General features: G+C 41.2%; 1 protein-coding gene across 3 annotated transcripts in view; it reads left to right on the forward strand.

The window, feature by feature from the left end:
• The window catches only part of phkb (phosphorylase kinase, beta), a 97,923-nt gene extending 88,910 nt beyond the window's left edge, over positions 1–9,013 (forward strand). For 2 of the 3 annotated variants that reach the window (XM_055060070.1, XM_055060068.1), the window contains 9 exons: positions 270–351; positions 944–1,001; positions 3,462–3,552; positions 4,673–4,878; positions 6,673–6,807; positions 7,093–7,222; positions 7,627–7,734; positions 7,866–8,006; positions 8,102–9,013. In XM_055060070.1, coding sequence (XP_054916045.1) covers positions 270–351; positions 944–1,001; positions 3,462–3,552; positions 4,673–4,878; positions 6,673–6,807; positions 7,093–7,222; positions 7,627–7,734; positions 7,866–8,006; positions 8,102–8,239 — 1,089 coding nt within the window. In that variant the 3' untranslated portion in view covers positions 8,240–9,013. Of the gene's footprint in view, positions 1–269; positions 352–943; positions 1,002–1,230; positions 1,322–3,461; positions 3,553–4,672; positions 4,879–6,672; positions 6,808–7,092; positions 7,223–7,626; positions 7,735–7,865; positions 8,007–8,101 lie in introns of all 3 variants that reach the window. The other variant, XM_055060069.1, reaches the window with a different exon arrangement.
• The last annotated feature ends 293 nt before the right edge of the window (positions 9,014–9,306 follow it).

The raw sequence follows: 9,306 nt of genomic DNA on the forward strand, positions 1-9,306 counted from the left end.
CAGAGAAATTATTTGAAAGAATCACGTGTAAAACTTTCAATCAAATGGCAACATTTCAACTAAAATATGATCAGGATGAGGTTTTTTTTAGCTGTTGCTTCTTCATATCAAAATCAATACTCCAATTAGTATAAACCATGATCAATGTATCATTTTAAGTCGGTTAATAATACCATTTGTCTTTTTCTCTTGTTTTCTGAAAAATATTGAGTGTGCATTCGATATTGCTCTCATCTTTGTTTATTCTGCTCGTCTGCGTATTTATGCAGGACTGCAACTGCTTGGCCAGTCAGGCTCAGCTCGCCTGTATCCTCCTTAGAAGAGAAGGACCAGACTTCCTGGAAAAAGATGGTATGGGCACACTGCAAATTAGTTCATAAATACAGATTCTAGTGGAGCACCAGGGTGTTTTATTCTGTTGATTCACACAGTGGTTCCCCATTCTGGTCCTTTGGGGGACAAGAGTTGCAGCTTTCGGATGTGTTTCCGCTCCAACACGTCCACAGATCACACCAGATATTTACATTCACTGTAAATAAACTGCAGCCTATAAACCTGACCCAGTTCTACCAGTTCTATCTGGTAATTTGGGCCAAAATCCATGCAAACTGTGGCAGGAAGCTGGTGAAAAGAAATGTAAAATGTTTGAACCAAGTCATACCATTTAAAAGGTAATTCTACCAAATACTACAGAAATCAATCCAGTAATTTAAATTTGTGTAAATTAAGCTGACATTGGAACTAAAATGACATTTTTTCTCTGGAGGTGTGTTGGAGCAGGAAAGCATCTACATTAAAACCCTCAACATATCGTCTGTCAAGAGCTGAAGCTGGGATACGATTGGTTGAATGTTTAAACTATGTTAATCCTCCATGCTTTCCATATTCATTGAAGGCCAAAATTTAGAAAAAGTTATAAAATCAGCCATATTTGTGATTGCAGAGAACCTCATGGATGAACTGGAGAGAATCTACAGACGAGCCGGCAGCAGAAAACTTTGGTCTGGTATTCCCGTTTCAACACACAAACACAGAGTTTGTCCAAAACCTAATCACAGGACATGTAGAGTCATTTTGTGGCCTTATGGCTTCATGAGACAGACTTCCTCTGAAAGTAGCTTGAAATGCTTTTTTGCTATTTCTTGTGTCTGTAGAAATTCATTTAATCACATTGTCCTGACTTCCCAAAACTAATAAAACAAACTGTTACGTGATCTGGGTAAACTACAGGCTGGCAGTGCGGCATGCTGCTGCTATTACCAAGAAGTATGCCAGCTGCATAGCCCCTCACATCACCACAATACTGGTTCATGGGAAACAGGTAAAGTTCAGCGGGCGACACAGTAAATGTTCCCGCATGTTTTAGTTGCCTAGCTAGCTGGCTAGCTGGAGAGCTGTGTGAGCTGCGTGTTGACCTGTGAGATTTCACCATTCATTCTAATTGGACTCTCGTTTTTCTTCTAATCAAAAAAATAAGCCCTTAAAATGAGATGTTCCTATTTTATTTTACAGATAATAATAATACATGTCTTTATTTTATAATTAAAACAGTTGTACATTTTTATCTAAAAGTCTAAAAACGTCAAATTAGAAAAACTGTGATTAATGTGAACAAAGACGGCAGAAATAAAAAATAATAACAGGTGGACAACAATTTCTTTCTAATCATCATTTTTAATGTGAAATTGTTCAAACAGTTTAAGTCCCCCACATTCACTCTGCTCTGATTTACCTAAAAATGCAAGGTTTTATTTGGCCATATTGTCGATTTGTTACACTGCTGTATTTCTAGTGCATTAAGTGGTTTGGGAACGTTGAAACCTTGGCTCACACAGTCAGGATTTTGGCGAACCAGCTAGGATGCTTGCAGGAACTTTGAGTTGGATGTGATCCGGAGTTGAGCTTGTGGTCATTGTTGGCTTTCTCTTTACATTAAAACCACAGAGGCTGAACCCTTTCCTCCAAGTCCATTCCCAGTGGCTCACAGGCTGGCTGTGCACTGCAAACTAAATAGATTTTGACTCTTACCCTAGATCATGCTACCTAAATACCTTGGGATGGCCGGAAGAGCTTTAAAGTTACTGAGCAAAATGGAAAATAGTTACAACATTCTTATCCATGAAAGCAAAGATTGTCCACTTTTTACTTTGTCCATCACAGAAATGGATTTTGGATTTTGTGTTTATTTTGGGTGTGGAATTGAAACAATGTCGAATTTCTATTTGAATTGTGGTTTGCTGCCGGCCTCGTCCACAAATACTGACCAAATGTCGCAGGTGGTTGTCATATGTCGTAACTGAGTATTTGTTCCTCTCATCAGTGGCCAGTGCGTTCTGTGCTCATTGTTTGCTTTCGTTATGCTTCCTGATAACTTTTATTGTATGCTGTTTTATTCATCAACGTTTTCAGCTAAGAGAAATGCACTTATGGCATTTAAAGATGGAGTAGTTTTTTTGTTTGTTTTGCTCGGTAGGGAAACTACTCCCACACTCGACTGTGTATATGCTTCTCATTTTTCTAACATGGGCCAGCAAGTGAGGCTTGAAATAGGTTTTCTAAAGATCAGTGCTTTGACAGCAAACCATGCTTTTTAAACTGTAATGTTTTGTTGATTTCCCAGCTGTACCTTTGTCTTCCCCACAAATGTAATCATGAAAAACAGCAACTTCTCCGGTAGAAAAATTGATTGGGACTTTTACTCAGCATATAATAAGAGCAGGCTGTGTTCCGGCTTATTCACGACTTCGTCCATTTGCTTCCACCACTGCTGTAAGAAATGTAAATCGTTTTGGTGTGTCATTAGTCATCCCTGGCTTTGTATTTAGGTAACTGCCATCTCAGTGTGCCATTTTTTCCTAATAGGATCCCTGCAGACAAGAGGAAGCATCTAGCAGACCGCGATGAACCTCATGAATGATCAATTCAAACTTGCGTGAACATTAAAATATTTACTGGAAAGCAAACTTGATATCGGAACTTCCAGACTCAAAATGATTCGATGTGATTGGGATGAACACTTCTCAGTACATTGCTGCTGTAGATGTTTTCTGTAACCCTTGGTGTTATTGGACAATGTACAAAGGAAACAAAGAAAGAAGCTGCAGTGCTTTGTAAAGGTCCACTTTTGTACATTTTGTCACAAACATAAATATTTTTATTTGGTTTTTACTGTGATGAACCAACACCATCTCTCGATAGAAGATGCTATATAACAAGTCAAAGCTTGTTACAGCATCTTCTTCCTGAGTCCGTTTACTTTCGATGGCTCTTGTGCTACTTTATGTTGGCTTATTACGTAAAATCCCAATGAAATGCAAACAAATTTACAGTTGTAACATGACAAAATGTCAAAAGTGGTTGCAAGACGTCTACAAGGCGCTGTGCATATTGAAGTCCAAGCTGTAAATTTGTTACTTGTCCTAAATATCTCAAGAATGTTCTTGTGTCTTTTCGCCCATTAGGTCTGTTGTCCGTCTTGCTGCCAGTCTCTTAACTAAACTAGTGGACAGCCTTGCCCCCAGTATTACTAGTATTTTAGTGCAAGGCAAGCAGGTAAGTGGACACAGATTCAGAGGGGCCTGAGTAAAATCTACCCCTCCTCTAAGCGCGGTATGTTGGGGAAAACTGTTGGCGGCATGTTTGGCCAGTGATTTTAATGTTCACTGATTAGAAGAAAAAGGGAAATCTCGATGTGTACATCGCTGAAGGCTCCTCATGCTGCATCCTATGGAAACTATTTGGGCCAGCTGCTTACGCATGTCCCTCATCAAAGCTGACATCGACTGTGTTTGGATCCAAGCTGTAGTTGCAGACGCAGCAAGGCAACAAGCAAAACCTCTCCCCAGCGCCCCACTACCCATCCCAACCCCCGTTTGGCAACACAATAACTTGTGTGGAGACACGATTGACACACTGACTCGTGAATTGTGTGGATTCACCACATCATGCCGGATGCCTTTCAATGCATCATTCTCTCTCAAGTGGTATTCAGAGATTAGCCTCCTCTCAAGAGTTCCAGTTATCTTGCTGCATTTTTACCCTTCTGAACACTTTTAGGTATTTCATTATGCTGAAGTAGCTCAAGGTGTGAATCTGCATATAGATTGCCAATGAGGCAAGAGGGTAGGCTCCTCTCAATGTGATTGGAAAAGCCGATTTCAAATTGGAGACGGATGCCGCTCCTCTCCTTACAATAAAGTCTTAAGTAGAGGCAGAACGCGTCGCTGTCCCATTTGAGTCAGTTTTCATTCTGATTATATTTCACATTGTTACTGAAATCTGACAGCACATCCTGCACCGAATCCAAAACTTCATTTCAGCTGCAGGCTTTCGCGCTTCCCATCCTCGGATGAACGATGCGTCGACGTTTCGGAGTTTCATCAGATGGAGGCGAAAACATAAAAGCATGTCCTCTCATCAGTGAAATTTGCCACGGTGTAATTTTCCTCTGATGCTCCTCCTGAGGAAAACTACAAAGGTGTCACATACTCTCTCACTTTTACTCAGAGAGGAGGCCAATTTCAAATCGAAGGAACAGAAGACATTAAAATTGTCTCCTGATAAAGTGGTCTGCATAATAGCACATGATTTCTTTTTCTTTCTTCGGTTTTTTGCTAAAAACTTTGAGAAATTTTCAGCACTTTTTTTGTTGTTGTTTGCACATGATCACTAGGTGACCCTGGGTCTGTTCGGGCATGAGGAGGAGGTGATCTCCAACCCGCTGTCTCCTGGAGTAATCCAGGGCATCATCTACAGCAAGTGCTCTCCCCAGGGCGGGGAGAGGGAAGCTGTCCTCCAGCAGGAGCTGGTCATCCACATCGGCTGGATAATCTCCAACAACCCGGAGCTGTTCAGCGGCATGCTCAAAATCAGAGTCGGGTAGGACGATACCAGGCTGAATGTGAACCTCGAGCAGCTCTTATGTGTTTTTACCAATTGGGATTTTCTCATGCAGCATGTTTGCCTAGATGCAATTTTCCCCTCCCTGGTGTTAGCCAGAGAAAAAACTCAAGAAACCAATTTCTGTCAAATCCCTCTGAGATTCAGTAATGTGGCTTGTTTTCTGCGTTTTTCTCACGCTCCAAATTACCCACGCTGCAATTTTCTGCGATTGGATTGAGGCGTCATGTTATCAGGAAAATTGAAAATGTTGAAAGTGCCTACAGGCTTGCGTATTGTGTGGAATTTTATTAACTGCTCACCAACAGTGGCACGCTTTGTCTCACAGAAATTATGTTCAGCTTTGTGCCCTGATGTCAACAAATCAAAGAGAAAATCCATCGTAGGAGCATTTCGGAACACAAAATGGTGATATTTTAACAAAGATGGATCTAAATTTTAGACTTCTAGAAATGTCTTCAGGATGTTTTGCATTCCAGCTTGACTGAATCTGTAATTTGGTGCTTGAAAATGACTGTTTCCAGCTTTTATCTGCCAGAATGGTGTTGTTGTTTTTTTTTGGGGGGAGGGGTTTGTAAATGTACAAACAGACCTTTAACTCATTAGAAGAAACAGGTGCAAAAATGTATGATGGTGGTAGTTATTTGGAATATGGACATAATAAACATCACCCAAAGGCTTACGGCGATTTAATGTCTACCTCTGTTGATCTGACAATAATAAAACCTCCAACCGGTTCGGTGAATGTTTGACCTAAAGGAACATGAGCTTTAATGATCTACAGTAAAATCAGAGCAAAGCAACTTTGATATCTAGTTGCTTCGTAGCAGTTATGGTTTAAAAGCTAAGTGCACTCTTGTGTTGAACTTTGTAAACTAACTGGACCAATCCTGACTCCTAAATATGTGCAAGAAAAGAGGCACGAATCAATCGCAGAAAACCAGCTGCTGTTCTTCCCATAAAGAGTCACCAACAGTCCTTTCTGCTCTGATTTGATCCCACTTCTTCCAGTGGAAATAAAACAGACAAAAAGAGGCTCTGAAATCTAATCTGATTCCTGGAAATGGTGCCTCCAGTTTTGTTTGTGAGAATAAACTGTGTATAAAGATTCTAACTCTGTAAGCGGTTGTTGAATAGAGGCCGTCTATTCAACAGTGGCCTCTATATAAATTATATAAATTAATTGTACAAAAGGAGGGCAAACGGGAATCTCAGCAAATAAAGGCCCCAGTTGGATACCGGTGTTAGATGTCTGTGACCTTTAAACCTTCAGGCAGTGCTTCACAAAAAAACAGCGTTTCGATCGATATCAGCCTCAGCAGTAGATTGGAAATGAGTCGCTACTAACAGCTGACCGCTACATCCTTCAATCTATCCTGATTGTGTCATTTGGAAGTAGAGAAATGAAAGATAAAAGGTGCAATCATACAAGAGGTGTAGAAGAGAATTAAAACAAAGAGACAGAATAATGAGTCAACACTTCACCCTAGGTCAAAGGTCAGAGAGCAGAAGTGAAGTTCTGTTGTCTTTAAAATAAGTTAAGGATCCAGAGAATATGGATCTCCAAAGAAACTGATGTTTTTAAGTTTCACCGGGTGGCGACAGGCAGAATGAAAAAGTAAGACGTCCATGTACAGATTCTTGTGGTACACACTGAGTGAGATCAGTGAGGGTCAAGAAGTTGAGCTTTGGTTTTGATCATGTCCCCGTTGCAATGCAATGAAGTTGCATTTGTAATCTCTAACATAAGTCGTCTGTTGTGTGCATACCAAGCTGGATCGTTCAGGCTATGAAACATGAGCTGAAGATCCGAGCTGGAGACCTGGCACCTCAGGACATCTACCAGCTCTCCCCTAGCGACATCAAGCAGCTGCTGCTGGACGTCCTGCAGCCGCAGCACACTGAGAGGTACGCTGAATAAACAGAAACGATGCCTCATCCGGCAAAATCTATGCTTTTACTTTCCATTTCAACATACCGGAGCTTCTTTGATGTTTAACAGTTTTATCTTCTTCCCTCGGTTTATATCATATCATCTAATTAAAGCAGGAGCCAATTTCCCTTTGGGAATTAATAAAGCATTATCTTATCTAATTAACTAGCATTGACTGAAAAACAATCTTTTTTTTAAAGGACAACGGCTGCCCTCAGTTTGAGGATGTGATCTCATCAGGCTCTGTTTTGTTACCCCAGGTCTTGGCTGAACAGGCGTCAGATTGACGGCAGTCTGAACAGAACCCCCCTGGGGTTTTATGACCGCGTGTGGCAGATCCTGGAGAGGACGCCTAACGGTATCGTGGTGGGTGGAACTCACCTCCCACAGGTACGTAATCCTTTTACAGTGGAGGTAGCCATTAGGAGATGAGTACACTGTGGTCAGAAAGAGATGAACATGGTCAGCAACAATGCTATATTGGTCTTGGGGCCCAAGGCATTTAAATGACACGCCTACTTTGCTTCCTTTTCATTTTTGCTACATTTTAAAAGTTTGTTCAAAATTTGCATCACAATCTGTTGGGAAAACAAATGCAAAGCAGGACGGATCTTTGTTTTTATTTGGTCCAATCGAAACTTGGACCAGGCAACGTTTTTGTTCAACTAGCTGTTTTTGCATCACACATAATGTTTACTTCCTGTAAAACATTTTGTAAATACTATGTAACAATACACATCCTACCCTGCTAGATACAACAGTACATGACGAAGGTCTTCTCTGTCATTACGCAGCAACCAACACTGTCAGACATGACGATGTACGAGATGAACTTCTCCCTGCTGGTGGAGGACACACTCCAGAACATTGTCCTGCCTGAGTACAGACAAATCATTGTAGAGGTGAAGAGCCCCGTTTACTAACACCAACAGACATGCAGCAAGTAGAGCTGAAGCAAAATCAGCTTTAAAAAATGATGATCTTTGTATTTTCATCTCTTTTAATTGTCTTTTGCAATCTTGTCCACCATTAGCTGCTGATGGTGGTGGCCGTAGTGCTGGAGAGAAACCCCGAGCTGGAGTTTGGTGACAAGGTGGATCTGGATACTCTGGTGAAGGAGGCGTTCAACGACTTCCAGAGAGACCGGAGTCGCTTTGAGGGGACGGAGAAACAGGTACAGAAGCCTCTGAGGAATCTCTCGGGTTGGACTTGTTGCATACCAAACTACAACTGCTGTAGCAAGTCCCTAACTGTGACTGTTGGCCCCAGGGTGACATGGAGGTTTTCTACAACACGCCGCCTCTGGGAAAGAGAGGGACTTCCAGCTACCTGACCAAGGCAGTGATGATTCAGCTGCTGCAAGGAGACATGAAGCCCTGCAAGGACGACCCATGTGCTGTTAGCTAGAGCTACAGCATGTAAAGTCACCATTGCTAATTTGCTTCACCTTGATTTCAATGCTTATTTAGATTCCATTGCATGCATTGAAATCCTTTTAAATGTCAAGTATTTTTTCATAGAAGTCTAAAAGGTGTGTTTGGTCACCTGGTTCTGCAGAAACGAAGCTCAGGTGGAACTGCTCTCTGTGTCTCACCATTAGACACGTCTCTCTGTAATCTGGCAGATTGTGAGTCTATGTGTTCTATACTAAGAGAGACTGAATATGTTTGATGACTTAAATTAGAAAGCAATTAACTTTGCTATTGTTTTCTGCCAGTTTCACAGGTTCTGGGTCAGGTGTAGACTGACCCAGAACCGCCACACCTGACCTTTTTTCAACCTATACAGTTTTGTGTGTTATTCTTCTCAGCACGTTGATGTTGTAGTGTTTAGCGTAGCATGTTGAGTCCTTCTGCAATGTGTCATAGATTGCAGGGAAGGGTTTCTGAATGTAATTAACTATAAAACAGCTTTCATTTAGAAAGGCTCTGCATAACGATGACGACTGCTCATGTGAAGTCTTTGGGCTGCGTATCCTTTAGACTTCACTGTATCTGTGAAAAAATGTGCTTGCATCTGTTAGCAGGACTGATTAAAGCTCTAAACACTTCTTTGGATGCCATCACTGTGACAGGTCTAACTAAAGTAGTCGTTGTTCATCAGAGCTTTATTGTGTTTGTTAGTGAACCAGATCTGTAAAAGATATATTTTTATCTCAAATAAAAAGATAAAAACTGTAAACATTTTTCTCAGTTTGTTTTCCATCAGTGCGTACAATCGTGTGTACACATAGTTTTCAAATTTTGCTGAAGCATCTTTTGCTGCAGTTTCCCGCTGCAGACATGTTGAGATTTCTCGTTTAGAGACGGAGATTATGGGCCGTTCTTCGTACAATAGCTCAAACTCCGACATACCGATGGAGAATATCTGCTAACCTCAGTTTTGGAAGTTTTACCGCAGATTTTCAGTGAGATTGAAATGTAGCCTTTGACTAGGCCATTCGAGGATGTGGAAATGTTTCAGTCAAAGCTGTT

The sequence above is a fragment of the Poeciliopsis prolifica genome, unplaced genomic scaffold, assembly GCF_027474105.1.
Source record: "Poeciliopsis prolifica strain line A6 unplaced genomic scaffold, Auburn_PproV2 SCAFFOLD057, whole genome shotgun sequence".
Taxonomy (NCBI): Eukaryota; Metazoa; Chordata; class Actinopteri; order Cyprinodontiformes; family Poeciliidae; genus Poeciliopsis; species Poeciliopsis prolifica.